We start from the raw sequence: 14799 nt of genomic DNA, 5'->3' as shown, positions 1-14799 counted from the left end.
CTGAGGAGTGAAACCACTTCCTTTGTAGCTAGTTCCTGTGTTGACAGAACTGAAGGGTAGGAGGGGGGTGGAAGGAACAGAGCCGGGGGTTGGGGGACTACTGAGGATCTGGAGATGAGAAAGCCAAAGTCCTTCCCCTCCCTGACACCCCCATCACTACTGCAGCTGGAGGAGCTTTTCCCAGTCTCTGTTCCCCTGGGGCGAGAGAGGTCAAGCATGCAGTTTGGGTGGGAAAAGAGAACTGGAGGAAGTTGACAGAGATGGGCGGGGCCCGTGGGGGGGCTGACCAGGAACCCAGCTTCCTGCTCAGTACCCAGACATCCAGCCCCCGGCTCACCCCCACCCCTTTCAGCCCCTACTCCCCTCAGGAACTCAGGGTTCCGGCCCTCCTCCCAAATCAGAGCTACTCCTCCCCCACCAGTTTCTCCCCTCTAGGGGATGGAGGCTGAGAGACCCCAGGAAGAAGAGGATGATGAGCAGGTGAGCTGGGCACCGGGTCTGGGAGGCTGACACTGGGAGAGGGAGGTGAGAAGACCTGAGGCAGAGACTGAGTAATGGTGGACTCAGGCGACTTGGACGGGCTTGGGCACACTGAGGCAGGAACAGAGACACCAAGAGAGGAAATGGGCTGCTGGCCTAGTCCTCTGCGCACCCCACCCCTGCTTGACTGGAACGGATGTCTCTCAGCATCAGGGCCCCCCTCAGGATGAGCGTGGCTGGCCCCCTGTGAACACTGGTACTCGGCCTTGGCGATCTGCTCCTCCATCCCCTCCTCCTCCAGGGACCCACCACACAGGTACCCCCCTCACCCAGGGGGCTCCCTGACCCTGGTGCCCACATCCTTCCTGATCCCATTACCAAGGCCCATTCCATCATGGGCTCTCTCCCCACCTCCAGACTCCCCATCACACCCCCTTAGCTCTGACCCCACGTCCCTAATCATACCCCCACATCCACCACCCTGTCTGCCAACTTCTATGGGTCCCTGAGCCCTTCCCCTCCTCTCCCCAGCCCTGGGGCCCCGCTCGGCCTCCCTGCTCTCCCTGCAGACTGAGCTGCTTCTGGACTTGGTGGCTGAGGCCCAGTCCCGCCGCCTAGAGGAGCAGAGGGCCACCTTCCATGCCCCTCAAAACCCCCCAAGCTTAGGCCGAGCCCCACCCCGGCCTCTTGAGGACAGAGAACAGCTCTACAGCACCATCCTCAGTCACCAGGTGAGACGCCCCCCACCCCCACCCCAGGAGGCAAGGCCCAGGCTTCTTGGTCTCTTGGCCCCTGTTCTCCTTTGGCCCTACCCCTCCTTCTCCCCAGGCATCTGCCCCCTCACCAGATCCTAGTCCCCTCATCCCCATCCCCATCACAGGTGTCCTATACGCCCCTCACACCAGCTCTGGCTCCTTTCAAGGCCTGCTCCTCTTAGAAGCTCACCAACAACTTCCCTTCCCTCCACTCCTCCAGTGCCAGCGGATGGAAGCCCAGCGGTCAGAGCCTCCCCTACCCCCAGGAGGACAGGAGCTCCTGGAGTTGCTGCTGAGAGTTCAGGGTGGGGGTCGAATGGAGGAGCAAAGGTCCCAGCCCCCCACACACACCTGCTGAGACTTGAGCCCCCACCAGCCCCTCTGTACTGCTGTGGCTCAAAGCTGGGCAGCCCACTGCATGCCCTCAACCCTGCCTGGCAGAGGCACCAGAGACTGGAAGACCCAGCAGAAATCTCAGTAGTCATCGCCCTCATCCACCCTTCCTGGGAGCTGGAGGGTTGCAAGTCCTCAGACCCTGGGAATAGTCAAGGTAGGATGGACATTTAACTCCCTCTGTGACCAAGTACATGGGAGCTGAAGGCCTTGAGAGGAACCCGGCCACAGAGGGACAACTCACCCTCTCCTCTGGTCTCAGGGAGGAACTGGGAGTCTTGGTCTTGAGTTGTGGGGACACTCCCTATACTCAAGACACCAGGCAGGATCTGAGGGTTCAGGCCTCCACCTCCCAAGAAAAGGCAAATCTCCCAAGGTTTGGACCTGAGAGACAGTTCCACCCTCCTTCTCAGTAAGAAGAAAGGAAGAGAGGGCACAGCAAAGGCTTATTGTCCCACCTCCATCACCGGCACCCCCCAGCCCCAGGACTGAGGGGCCTATAGGCTGTGAATGGACATTTAGCCCTGCCCACCCTCCCTCCCCATTGCTGTTCTGAGCTGTCTGATGTTTGGTGACATGAATAAATGTAATTCCCCTCTGGACTGAAGACTGGTGTCTGGGATGGCGGGGTGGAGGGTAGGAAGGTAAGACCAGAGGCCGTCACTCTCCCCAGTCTGGCCAGAGGCCAGCTCCCCTCCCTGGCTGGTTAATTACTGGCTCATTAAGCAGCGGCTGGAGACCTCCCTAATTATCCCCCCCAGCCCCCCTCTCCTGGTTTTAATTAAGTAGAACAGGGAGGGGAGTCATTAGGATAAGAAATATGAACTAAGCTGTCTGTGAACCCAGGCATTCCAGCGGCCAGAGTCCACTTCTGCTAGATCCCGGACTGAGAACCCAGGTGGCAGCCCCCACCCCCCAGCCCCCAATACGCCCTCCTCCAAGGCCACAGAAGTCCAGCCCCTGGGGCCTTCCCTTATTTTCCCCACGGGCTAGTCTCCTCCCCTCGTCCCCTCTCCCCTCCTCCACTCGGTCTCAGTTCCTCTGTTTCTGTGTGTCTCTCTCCGCCCCCAGCTCCTCCCTGTTCCTCCTCTCTTCTCCCCTCCTCTTCCTCCCCGGCTCCCCTCCCCCAGCCTCCCTCCCTCGCTCCCCCCTCCTCCCTCCTCCCTCCTCCCTCTCTCTCACACACACCCCCGCTTGGGCCTCCTCTCTCTCTCCGGCTCCATTTTCTCCGCCGCCGGGGGCCGGGGTCTCCTGTGGGGGGACCAGACGGTACCCCAGGTCTCCCTTCAGGGCCGGGGCGAACCCCCGGGAAAGCCGGGAGGTGGGGAGACGGGCGGGGGCTGGGGCGGAGGGAGCAGCGGCCCCAGCGAGTTTGGGGGGGGGGAGTAACCAGGCGGGGGGGAGGGGCGGAGCAGGGAGGGGGCCTCAGGGCCCCCCCCAACTATGGACGAGCGGCTGCTGGGGCCGCCCCCTCCTGGCGGGGGCCGGGGGGGCCTGGGATTGGTGGGTGGGGAGCCTGGGGGCCCTGGCGAGCCTCCCGGTGGCGGAGACCCCGGTGGGGGTAGCGGGGGGGTCCCGGGAGGCCGAGGGAAGCAAGACATCGGGGACATTCTGCAGCAGATAATGACCATCACCGACCAGAGCCTGGACGAGGCCCAGGCCAAGTGAGTGCCCCCAACCCGGGACCCCACACAGACCTAGCAGAAGCCCCATTCACAAGGTCTGAATCTTACGGGAGCCCCCAACTCCAGGACCCTCCCCAGGACCCTACAGCTCTCCTCTCCTCTCCTTACTCCCGAGAGCCCCGAGATAATCAATCCCTCTCAAATTTCCCTTCACCTCCAGTCCCTGAAACCTTCAAAAAGGGGAACCCTAGGTGGTCTCATGCCCCCCAGCCTCTCACTGACCCCCCACACTCCCCTGGAACATCTCCCATCTCCAGAGCCTCCTTCTGGCTCCCAGACTAAGAAAGTGCTATGCTGTCTTCTCCCCTAACTCTCTAGCTCACCCTCATCCTAGGGGCCTCCATACCCCTCCCTAGAGTTCCTTCCATACTGCTCCACCGATGGCCCAGCCTCCAAGGGTCCTCCTCACCCTTTGCCCCTGCTCAGCTGACACTGCGAGCATCAGCGCCTCCCAGCCTGCTCAGTCCCAGGACCCCTCACACACCTCTGTATTGAACTCCCCACTTCAGCTCAGCACCCTGAACCCCCTCTGGCACCTCCAACTCTGCCTCTTCTCCTCCCCAGCCTCCTCCTCTGTTCCTCTGAAATCTACCTAGTCACCCTCATTTCTGCAGTCACCCCCAGACTCCCTCTCTCTACCCTTCTAGACTGTCTCCCACCACCCTCAACCTGGCCGTGGTGCCTTTAGCCTGCTGCACCGTCCCTCCGTCCACCCAAAGCCAAGCAGCTTCCCTGGCATCTCCACATTCTGGGAGCTGATCTCTTACCAAGAACCCCCCAACTCCTTTCTGCCCCCAACCCTGCTTTCTCCTGCCGCACATTTACCCATCACCTTTCCTCTTATCCGCAGGCTCCCTTCTCTCACATTCATGGGTGTGTCATTTTGTGGTTTTGTGTCTTTCCCACTCCCCCCACCATTTCTGTAGCCTCTCAACTTTTCTCTCCCATTCCTTCCAAGGAAACATGCCCTAAACTGCCACCGAATGAAGCCTGCTCTTTTTAGTGTCCTGTGTGAAATCAAGGAGAAAACCGGTATGTAGGCCCCCCTGATTCCTCAACTCTGGGACAGAACCCTGTTCACTCTAGGGCTCAGGCCAAGAGTTTGACAACTTGGGGCCCTGAGGAAAGTGGGGGTCAGGCAGGTTGCTGAGGGGCGTTGGGGAGGGAACACACACCTGGAAACTTGGGTCTCTAGGAGGCACCAGGAGGGCTGAGAGCTGGGTGTGGGGTCCCTGGGCCCCTGAGTCCACTCCCCTGCACACTAGGCCTCAGCATTCGGAGCTCCCAAGAGGAGGAGCCTGTGGACCCACAGCTGATGCGCTTGGACAACATGCTTCTGGCAGAGGGCGTGGCTGGGCCGGAGAAAGGGGGTGGCTCAGCGGCAGCAGCTGCAGCGGCTGCAGCCTCCGGGGGCGGTGTGTCCCCTGACAACTCCATCGAACACTCGGACTATCGCAGCAAACTTGCCCAGATCCGCCACATCTACCACTCAGAGCTGGAGAAGTATGAGCAGGTGAGGTGCGGCAGCTGGAGTGGGTGGAGGCAGTGGCCCTTAGAGGGGATGCCTAGGCCAAAGGGCTCCTCCTCACCAGGCCACGGGCACCCCCTGCAGGCATGTAATGAGTTCACAACCCATGTCATGAACCTGCTGAGGGAGCAGAGCCGCACACGGCCCGTGGCCCCCAAGGAGATGGAGCGCATGGTGAGCATCATCCATCGGAAGTTCAGCGCCATCCAGATGCAGCTCAAACAGAGCACTTGCGAGGCTGTCATGATCCTGCGTTCCCGCTTCCTGGATGCCAGGTGGGGCCCAGGGCCCCAGGCCAGTCCCCAGCACCACGCTCCTTCTCACTCGACTCCAAGCCTCTGGGCCACCACATTGCATCACACACACTACTCTATGACAGTGGTGCCCTCTGGAGTTAAGAGTGGCCCTGCTGGGACACCGACACCCTCCTCATCACCCCCTCTCTCCTCTGTAGACGAAAACGCCGTAACTTCAGCAAACAGGCCACTGAGGTCCTGAACGAGTATTTCTACTCCCACCTGAGTAACCCATATCCTAGTGAGGAGGCCAAGGAGGAGCTCGCCAAGAAGTGTGGAATCACTGTCTCTCAGGTATTGGGGAGGCTTGGGGAGGAGTTTTGGGGTGAAAAGCTGGCTCTCCAATCCTGTTGACTGAGGTGTTTACAGAGGGACAGGTTCCCACCTGACCCTCCTTTCTGCCCAACACCCCCCAGGTCTCCAACTGGTTTGGCAACAAGCGGATTCGCTATAAGAAAAATATTGGAAAGTTCCAAGAGGAGGCAAATATATATGCTGTCAAGACCGCTGTGTCAGTCACCCAGGGAGGCCACAGCCGCACAAGCTCCCCAACACCCCCTTCCTCCGCAGGTGGATCCCGCTGCCAGCCTGTCTGGCTGTTTTGCACACTTCCTGCTTTTGTTCCCACTTCCTAACTAGGCAGGATCCTAGCAGAGAGGAGGGTGCCTTTTGGGGTGAGAGGGACGGAGCTGAGACGAGGTGAGGATATCGGAACAGAGGCTGCTCCAGTGAAATTACTTTAGCCTTTCTTCCAGAAAGTGGCCAGGGGAGACTCAGGAACGGTCTGCTCTTTCATAGTGTTGTAGTGTTGCTTTGTGGGTAATTTGTGTATGGTGGCGCACCCTCAGCGCTAGTTGAGAGAGCTTTTTGAAAACTCAGAGCGGTGGTGAGTCTCCTGTCTGCCATCACAGGCTCTGTTACACTCCTCCCTAACTCCCTCTCTGCTCCCCCCAGGCTCTGGCGGCTCTTTCAATCTCTCAGGATCCGGTGACATGTTTCTGGGGATGCCCGGGCTCAACGGAGATTCCTATTCTGCCTCCCAGGTCAGGTGGTCCATCTCCCCTTGAGCAGGGCTTTCCCAAACTCAGTGTCCCTACTTTTGGATCTGAGACTTTCTTCTTTTGAGGCTTCTCACTGTCACTTTGTTGTCTGCAGGTGGAATCACTCCGACACTCAATGGGGCCAGGGGGCTATGGGGATAACCTCGCGGGAGGCCAGATATATAGCCCTCGGGAAATGAGGGTGAGTGAGTACCTGAAGCCCCCTCTCTCCACCTCGCACCAGCAGGACTCTCTAGCCTGGACCAGAGGGCATTTCCCCCGGCAGTGTTATCCCCCATGCTGGGTTTCCCAAAGCCCTCCCCCAACTCAATGGGTGTCTGTCTCTTTTTCCAGGCAAATGGCGGCTGGCAGGAGGCTGTGACCCCATCCTCAGTGACATCCCCAACGGAGGGACCAGGGAGCGTTCACTCTGACACTTCCAACTGATCTCGCCCCTCAGGGCCACAGGGGTGGGGGCTCACAAGGCAACTCTTGAAGAGGACGCAGGCATCCAGAGGACAAAACCCAGACACAGGAGAAGCACAAGACAGAGAAGGGCAAACGGGGTCATCCCATCCCCGGCTGGACTCTCTCAGTGCTGGGGGTGCTGACTACATGGCAGGGAAGATAAGGTCCCCTAAGGGGAGAGTGGAGTCTGTCTCCCCTTTTTCCATTCTTTTCTCTCTCCCATAGAAACACACACATAGAATCCTATTTTTCAGATCTTTCTCTCCTCTCTCTCTCATACACACATACAACTATTGTCTGTCTCTCTCTCTCTGGGCTCCCCCACTCTCCCTCCCCCACCCCACTTATCTGCTCTGGGATCTGTGGAGACGCCAGCCCTGCCCGACCAGAGATGCCAAAAATGGGGACTCGACTTCTGGACAGAGGACATGGGCCACGCCCCCCGTGCCTCCCCGCCCCCGGCCCCTCCAGACGGCTTTATTACCTCATACGCAGCTCATCTTAAACCAATAGAATCGCTCGGTGGACGAGAGTGTCTGACTCAGATATCTACCTCGGAGGGAGTTTCTGCTACTTTAGGGAATTGTTGACTGGGCTTTGGGGTTGAACTTTTTTTTTTAAAAGGAAAGAAAAAATAACCCTGGGATCCATCTGTATTTTTTTTTTTATTTGGGGGGGGGTGTTGTTCGTGGTGATGGTTCTTAATTTTTAATTTAGTTTGGAGAAGTAGATGTTTTTATAAATTTTTTTTTATTGCTTTCCCATATTAGGGGTGATAGCCAAAGGGGTCACGATAAGAGAAAGGGGAACAAATAGAACTGGTGAAGAGGCCTGCCTGGCTCCAGTCCTGTCTGTCAGGAAGTGCATTTAGCAGGGCACCAAGCCTGCCCCCCTAAAATCACTTAGGAATGTTCTCCTTTGCTTGTGAAGTCACTTAGGTGTTCTTTGCTTGTGCAGGCAGTTTTCTGTTGCACCTGGTGTGGAGGCAGTCAAGGTCAGTCAGGGGTTTGCTCTGCCAGCCTGTCCTCTCTTCCCACAATCTTTAGGCAGGGCTGGACTCAGTCATTTTGAGCAAATGCCACCTTCCCCTGTGAGTGACACGTCTTTAAATTTGTTTTTAACTATTTGCAGATTGGAGGGGGAAGAATGGGGAGGGGGTTATTGCCAAATATGTTAAATATGGGGTTGGGTGTTTGTGTATTTCCCCAGAAATAAGGTATCTTTTTTTTTCTCTCAATCCAAAATCAAGAAGGTGGGGAGAGAGGAGGGAGGCCGCAAGAAGCCAGGTGTGGGGAAAGTAAAATCACTGTCCCATTCTTGGCCCTGAACCCTACCATCTGAACCCCTCAAACATCCTCAGGATTTTACAAGAGTGGGGAACCCCTCTCGTCAGAGATCTGGGCAGGATTAGGGGGCAGGTTGGGAGTGTGATGGGTTGGGGTGGGAGGCATGGGCCGGGGGCAGTTCTCTCCTCACTTGTAAACTTGTAGTTTCACAGAAAAACAAAAAAACAAAAAACGCAGTTTTGAATAAAGAAATTGCTTTTTTCCCTGGGTTTAGTTGAGAATTCTTTTCAAAAACGTGAGAAACCCCAGAAAAAAATATTTTTCTCTCATAAAGCCCCCCAAACAAGTGTTCCCCCTGAGTCCCCCAGCCTTGCCCTCATCACACAGGCCCCAGGTTTCACCCCAGCCTCCTCTCCACAGGAAACAGCCAGTCCTGAACCCTGCTGCCTAGCAACCTTGCCTAGTCAAGATAGGGGTCCAGTCCTCCAAGAGACAGCCCTCAGTGGACTGATGGAATACGTTGGGCCCTGGGGATTACCCAAAGAGATGTACTCCCCACCCCCATGGATGTGGTTGTGCCCAGAGGCTGGCAGTGCCCAGGGGTGGGGTGACAATTGTTTCTCCTAGTACCTGAAGGACTCTTGTCCAAGAGGCACAAATTCCTAGCATTCCCTGTGACGGGACAGGACTGGAGAGATGGGGGCTGGGGAGAGGGTACAAGCCCCACCTAGGGTGGTGGCCACAGCAGCGAGGGGCAGACAGAGCCAGGAAACTGGGACAGAAGCAGGATGGTAGCAGCTGGAGCCTGGGTGCTGGTCCTCGGTCTGTGGGGTGAGCCACTCCCCACACACTGATTCTCCAGGCAGAAAGCACTCTGCCCCTCTCCCCAGACCTCCCCACAACTTTCTGGGAACCTGGGTACTGCTTTCCAGTCTCCCTCGTCCACCCTGTTCTAGTCTTACTAGCTCCCATCTCCCTTCCTGCCCCTCTATCGTGGTGCTGTCTCCCAGGGGCAGTAGTAGGGGATCGAAACATCTCAGCCCGGATTGGGAAGCCACTGGTGCTGAACTGTAAGGGGGCCCCCAAGAAACCACCGCAGCAGCTGGAATGGAAACTGGTAAGTGGGGCTCCTGTCGCAGTCTCCCCATTTCCAGGGAGATGGGTGACGATTCACATCCCCTCCTCCCCACCTGTCTGCCTTGTGAGTCCTTTCCTGAAGGGCTTGTTCTGCTTCCCAGAACACAGGCCGGACAGAAGCTTGGAAGGTCTTATCTCCCCAGGGAGGGCCCTGGGATAGCGTGGCCCGTGTCCTCCCCAACGGCTCCCTCCTCCTGCCAGCTGTTGGGATCCAGGATGAGGGGACCTTCCGGTGCCGGGCAACGAGCCGGCATGGAAAGGAGACCAAGTCCAACTACCGAGTCCGAGTCTACCGTAAGGTTCCAGGGCCTTCCTCAAGGCCCACCTCTCATCTAAGGAAAAGCCTTCTACCCCAGCCCTTGACTCCTTGGCCCTGGCACGAGAGACCCTGATTCAGCTGCACCCCCTATTCCCGCACCCGGGGTGTGCGACTCTTCAAAGCTGCAAACAACCTCTGATTGGAATTTTCCCTCCTTCAGAGATTCCTGGGAAGCCAGAAATTGTTGATCCTGCCTCCGAACTCATGGCTGGTGTTCCCAGTAAGGTAGTGGAAGAAAAGGGGAGGCATAGGAAGGGGTCCTGAGGATGGGAGGGGGGTGTAGCTGTGTCTATGTGTATGGATTCTTTTATTTTCCTTTTTATTTTCCCTTGGGGATGGGGGAGGTAATTCAGTTTATTTATTTCCGCTTTAATGGAGGCACTGGGGATTGAACCCAGGACCCCGTGTGTGCTAAGTGCACACTTTACCACTGAGCTATACCTTTCCCCTGTGATTCTCTTATTTTCAAAGATGATGAGGTCTTTTTCCCCAGGTGGGGACATGTGTGTCCGAGGGGGGCTACCCTGCAGGGACTCTTAGCTGGCACTTGGATGGGAAAACCCTGACACCTGATGGCAAAGGTGAGCCCCAAGTTCCCCCCTCCTGGCTGCCTTCTTTTTGACCCCTCCCCCATGCCCCCCTGGAATGTCTTGCCTTGTTCTCCACCCACTGTAGGAGTGTCTGTGAAGGAAGAGACCAGGAGACACCCTGAGACGGGGCTTTTCACACTCCATTCGGAGCTGATGGTGACCCCAGCCCAGGGAGGAGCTCCCCACCCCTCCTTCTCCTGCAGCTTCAGCCCTGGCCTTCCACGGCGCCGAGCCCTGCACACGGCCCCCATCCAGCTCAGCGTCTTGGGTGAGAGCAGAGGTGGGGAGGGCCCCAAGCCTGGGTGAGCACATGTCAGAAGTATGACCCTCAGGGAAGGAAGGGTTTAGCCAACGGATGGTCGGATGGTCGCTGTGACCACACACAGGTGTGACTCTCAACCCCCAGAGCCTGTACCACTGGAGGAGGTCCAGCTGGTGGTAGAGCCAGAAGGTGGAGCAGTAGCTCCCGGTGGTACCGTGACCCTGACCTGTGAAGCCCCTGCCCAGCCCCCGCCTCAAATCCACTGGATCAAGGATGTGAGTGACCAGGAGAGGGGACTGGGAGGTAGAGGGATACATAATTGGCAAGGAGGAGGGCAGAGGGCTCATGGAGAGAGAGGCAGGTGGGGAGCTGGGGAAGACGAGGGTGTCTGAGGATGTGGAGGCAGCAGCAGGAGTATGGGGTGTGTGGACAGGGGTTTTGATTGTTCCCTGTCCCCCTTTCCCCGCCAGGGTATGCCCCTGCCCCTCCCCGCCAGCCCTGTGCTGCTCCTCCCTGAGGTCGGGCCTGAGGACCAGGGAACCTACAGCTGCGTGGCCACCCATCCCAGCCACCGGCCCCAGGAGAGCCGTGCTGTCAGCATCAGCATTACTGGTGAGAAGACCTCTCTCCAAATCCCAGGGACCCTGAGGGACAGTGCAGGCTCCAGTTCCCTTCTCCATTCTGGTACGGTCCCCAGGGGCCACCCCACACTTCCCTCAGTGCAGCCACACCCAGGCCTCCTCTGCCTGACCCAAACTGTAACCAGAGAACGGCCCGGCCTGTCCCCTCTCCTCTGAACTGACCTAAGAAAGGAAAAGACCCCACTGGGGCTCCCACTGAATAGCCCACTCTCAAACTGAAGACTTTCCTTCTGACTTTGTTTTCTAGAAACAGGCGAAGAGGGACCAACTGCAGGTGAGGTGCTGGATAAAGTCAAAGAGAAGCAGACAGACCTTAGTGTCACTGAGGGGATGGTCGAGGAGAAAGGAGTTGTGAGTAGGGGGCTGTGCCCTCAATTCTCCCCATCTTGCTACAGGCTCTGTGGCAGAGCCAGGGCTGGGAACTCTAGCCCTGGCCCTGGGGATCCTGGGAGGCCTGGGGACAGCTGCCCTGCTCATTGGGGTCATTGTGTGGCACAGGCGGCAACGCAGAGGAGAGGAGAGGTGAGTGGGAAAAGACAGACACCTCAGACGGAGGGCTTCCAGGCAGCAAGGAGGGATGTAGGGGGAGGAATGATGGAGCGCCAGAAACCATGTGCGGGACTCTACCCAATCCTCCTCCCCAGGAAGGCCCCAGAAAACCAGGAGGAGGAAGAGGAGGAGCGTGCAGAACTGAATCAGCAGGAGGAGCCCGAGGCAGCGGAGAGCAGTGCCGGAGGGCCTTGAGGGGCCCGAAGCCTGACCCCAACCATCAGCTCCCTTTTCCTTCTCCCACCCTGTGTTCTGGCCCCAGACCAGTTCCCCGCTGTATAATCTCTACCCCACCTCCCCAGACTTTCTTCCACAACCAGAGCCTCCCACAAACTGCGATGAGTAAACACCTGACACGTCTTGCCCCATTCACTCGTGTGTGTGTGTGTGTGTGTGTGAGACACCCTCACCCCCTGCACGCTTGAGAGCCCTGAAGGAGAGGGGCTCAAGCGCATGCTTCCCCACACCACACCAAAATCTACGCAAGTTGGGGAGAAGATGTTCCTGTCATGGAAGGAAGGAGGGACGGGCCAAGGTGGGCAGAGTTCCCATGACTAGATCTCACCTTGTTTATTGAATTTGTAGTAAAGGAGGTAGTGAGGGGAAGGAAGCACTTAAGAGTCAAAACCCACGTTAGACACTGGGGAGAGAAAAATTAAATTAAATCAACAAGGAGGCTGTGGGGAAGAGAAAGAGGGAGCCTTGCCCACCTGTCAACATCAAATCAAGAAATGCTGGGGAGAGTGGAGGATCGGGAGAGGAGAGACAGATAGTCTCTTCCGTCCGTCCTCCTCTCTCAGAGCTGGGAGTTCTGATGCTACTGACGGAGCAGTTCAGAGCAAAGGTTTTCCCATCCTATGCACAGATGTCACTCCTCCTCCCCACACCCTCCCAGAAAGTGGCCGGGGTTGGCCTTAGCCAAGAGAAAGGGAGTAGTTGAGGGGAGGGTCCGTGGTTAAGGAAGGGTCAGCAGAGACCCCCAATACTGATTCTCCCTGGCTGGAGGTGGGCAGGAAGGAGACACAGCTCAAATACTGAGCAGCCAGAAAAAGAAGAAGATGGCGAGAAACAGGAAGAGGGAGTCCTGCCAGCTGGAGGCCGGGTGACCCTGTCTCAGATCCACACCTGTGGGAGAGAGGAAAGCTGTGGAAAGAGCATCCACTTGTAGGCCCGGACGGGGGCTGGGGGGATTCAGAGGGCTTGCTGGTAATAGCTGAGGGAAGTCTCTTACCTGTACCCCGACGGAATGGCTCATGGGTGTTGAAGATGGTGGTGAAAAAGCCAAAGGGAAAAGCACCAACACCAAATGAGAAGTGAAAGCCCCCAGTGTCACCAAATGGCTGGAATCCCTAGAGAGGTGGAGAAAGTCAGTAGGGAGATGGGCAAGTCTTTGGCCAGGAAGGAACACAATCAGACAAGACTCACCCCTCTGCTCTCCGGAGCTGGTCGCTGGCCCTGGGGGCGAGGTGGGGTTTTCAATCTGAGGAAGAGGAGAGGGACTATCAACAGGAAATATTCCCTCCTCTTCCACACCCACTCCCAGGACAGAAGCTTCCACCTTCCCTCGGCACCACTTCCCCTCTCTCACCTGGGATCCTGGGGCTTCTGGCTCCCTCGCCCATAAAGGGGGACAACCTTTTCTCTGCTGATCCCAGCTTTACACACTGGGCACTCTTGCCGCTCTGGCCGTGTCTCCAGCCACTGGGGGAAAAAAATGTAGTGGTTTCCAGTACACAGAAGGGTCTTCCAGCTTCTCAGACCTCCCCAATTCCCTCTTCATATCCTCTGAGTACGCACCTGATGAAGACAGGGCCAGCTGGAAGGGGGAAAAAAGAAAGGTCAAACCAGCTACACAAAAGAGAGACACAGACCCAACCTCAGTCCCATCTCGCCCCCTCTTCCCAGGTATTACCTGCTGTTTCTTTTCATATTTTCCACAACCTCTACCAGGCCAGCCAACTCAGCCTTCCTGGTTCTCTGACTTCCCCTCAGAGGTACATCCATCCTCAACATGCTCAACCGTTTCCTCTCCCCCAAGACACACACACACACACACACACACACACACACACACACACACACACACACACACACACACACACACACACACACACACATTCTCCCCCTCCCTTCTCTGTCTTTGGACTTAATTTCCACTCTTCAAGCACACTTTTCCAGATCTACTCTTTCAGCCCCAGTCCCCATCCTTGCCCTCATCACTCCCAAACCAAACCCTCTTTTACTAGCACTTACCCCACTACTCCTTTTCCTCTCTCCTATGCCCAATAAAATCCCTATTTCCACAATTCCTTAACCCCTGGGGGCTGCCCCTCCACAGTGCCCTTGTCCCCAGTTTGCCATACCACCTCTTCCCATCTCTCACCTGAATGTAACCTCACATTCCCTAGATTCTCTAGATCTCCCCCAACTCAGTTGATGCGTGCCTCTCCTGACCTTTGAGTCTAGTCCGTATCCACCTGTACAGCTAAGATCCTTCCCAAGGGTAAGGTGGCTAGGGTCTCACCTGCACAGATGTCTGGTGCCCACCCCCGGCGCGGCGCCACACTTCTTAACACACCATACGCCTCAGCTCCTAATTCCTATCACTCCCCTCTCCCAGGTCTTCTCTGTACAGACGTGACCCTCTCGCCCACACATGCCCAAAAAGACGTAAGACCCCCTCCTCAGGCCTCACCTATGAGACTGTGCCCTCCGAGTATCCATATGACTGTATGGTCCCCGCGCCCCCAGCCTCCCGGGTATGGAGGTGAACCCCACTCCTTTTCGCGCCCGTCCCAGAGTCTCACCAGTACAGGTGGCCACACACACTGACCACAGCTTCCCGAGCAGTCTCCAGGCATATATTACATTCGAAGGTCGCGCCCGCCCCGCCCCGCTCGCGGTTTGGCCCTTCGGGGCCCCCGTCCTCCTCCTCCGCCGCTGCCATGACCAGTTCTGCTTCGCCCCCTCGTACCCCTCAATCCCCCGAAACAAACATACAAACGCCCCAGCAAACGAGAAACCGCCTCCTGCCCACGATCTTTGGGCAGGCTTCAAGGTTTTCTAATCACTATTGGCCTGAGTGCCTGCCAATCACACAGGGCCTAAAGAAAGAATTGGTCCAAAGGGTGGGGGGTGGAAAGAGGTTTGCGCGGTCCGGCCCTTGCACACTGACTATTGGCTGGTACAGTCGACGTCAGTATGCAGTGCCAAGGGATTGGTAACAACTCCATACGTCCTGTCGCACTGCCAGGGAAGGCTTTATTCGTCCGAGTAGCTGCCCGTCATAACCAAAGGCCAGAGGCAATTGGCTCAAGACCACATAGACCTCGCCCACCAAAACCCCTTTTTTGCCTCTACTTCCTCTTTC

General features: G+C 57.1%; 4 protein-coding genes across 4 annotated transcripts; 3 read left to right on the top strand and 1 right to left on the bottom strand.

Annotated features, from left to right (window-relative positions):
• Positions 1 to 88: 88 nt before the first annotated feature.
• Positions 89 to 2237, top strand: GPSM3 (G protein signaling modulator 3). Its single transcript, XM_010982234.3, has 4 exons — positions 89 to 480; positions 688 to 796; positions 1012 to 1211; positions 1456 to 2237. Exons 1-4 carry the CDS (start codon positions 439 to 441, stop codon positions 1591 to 1593), a joined length of 489 nt encoding a protein of 162 aa, XP_010980536.3. The 5' UTR covers positions 89 to 438; the 3' UTR covers positions 1594 to 2237.
• Positions 2238 to 2558: 321 nt separating this feature from the next.
• Positions 2559 to 7313, top strand: PBX2 (PBX homeobox 2). The gene is made up of 9 exons (XM_010982215.3): positions 2559 to 3292; positions 4272 to 4345; positions 4579 to 4826; positions 4926 to 5116; positions 5296 to 5431; positions 5554 to 5707; positions 6092 to 6180; positions 6293 to 6379; positions 6532 to 7313. The coding sequence occupies exons 1-9, from the start codon at positions 3072 to 3074 to the stop codon at positions 6622 to 6624; spliced, it is 1293 nt and encodes a 430-aa protein (XP_010980517.1). The 5' UTR covers positions 2559 to 3071; the 3' UTR covers positions 6625 to 7313.
• A 155-nt stretch (positions 7314 to 7468) lies between these two features.
• On the top strand, positions 7469 to 11797 carry AGER (advanced glycosylation end-product specific receptor). Its single transcript, XM_010982217.3, has 11 exons — positions 7469 to 8762; positions 8942 to 9048; positions 9170 to 9362; positions 9548 to 9612; positions 9881 to 9968; positions 10063 to 10245; positions 10384 to 10514; positions 10710 to 10851; positions 11128 to 11154; positions 11276 to 11402; positions 11525 to 11797. Exons 1-11 carry the CDS (start codon positions 8720 to 8722, stop codon positions 11622 to 11624), a joined length of 1206 nt encoding a protein of 401 aa, XP_010980519.3. The 5' UTR covers positions 7469 to 8719; the 3' UTR covers positions 11625 to 11797.
• Positions 11798 to 11984: 187 nt separating this feature from the next.
• Positions 11985 to 14594, bottom strand: RNF5 (ring finger protein 5). The gene is made up of 6 exons (XM_010982216.3): positions 14237 to 14594; positions 13227 to 13245; positions 13018 to 13130; positions 12855 to 12909; positions 12661 to 12778; positions 11985 to 12554 (listed from the first exon to the last, which is right to left on the bottom strand). The coding sequence occupies exons 1-6, from the start codon at positions 14374 to 14376 to the stop codon at positions 12457 to 12459; spliced, it is 543 nt and encodes a 180-aa protein (XP_010980518.1). The 5' UTR covers positions 14377 to 14594; the 3' UTR covers positions 11985 to 12456.
• Positions 14595 to 14799: the final 205 nt, after the last annotated feature.

This window comes from Camelus dromedarius, chromosome 19, assembly GCF_036321535.1.
Source record: "Camelus dromedarius isolate mCamDro1 chromosome 19, mCamDro1.pat, whole genome shotgun sequence".
NCBI classification, from domain to species: domain Eukaryota; kingdom Metazoa; phylum Chordata; class Mammalia; order Artiodactyla; family Camelidae; genus Camelus; species Camelus dromedarius.
Note: the sequence above shows the minus strand (reverse complement) of the source record. Positions and strands in the feature narration are given on the sequence as shown.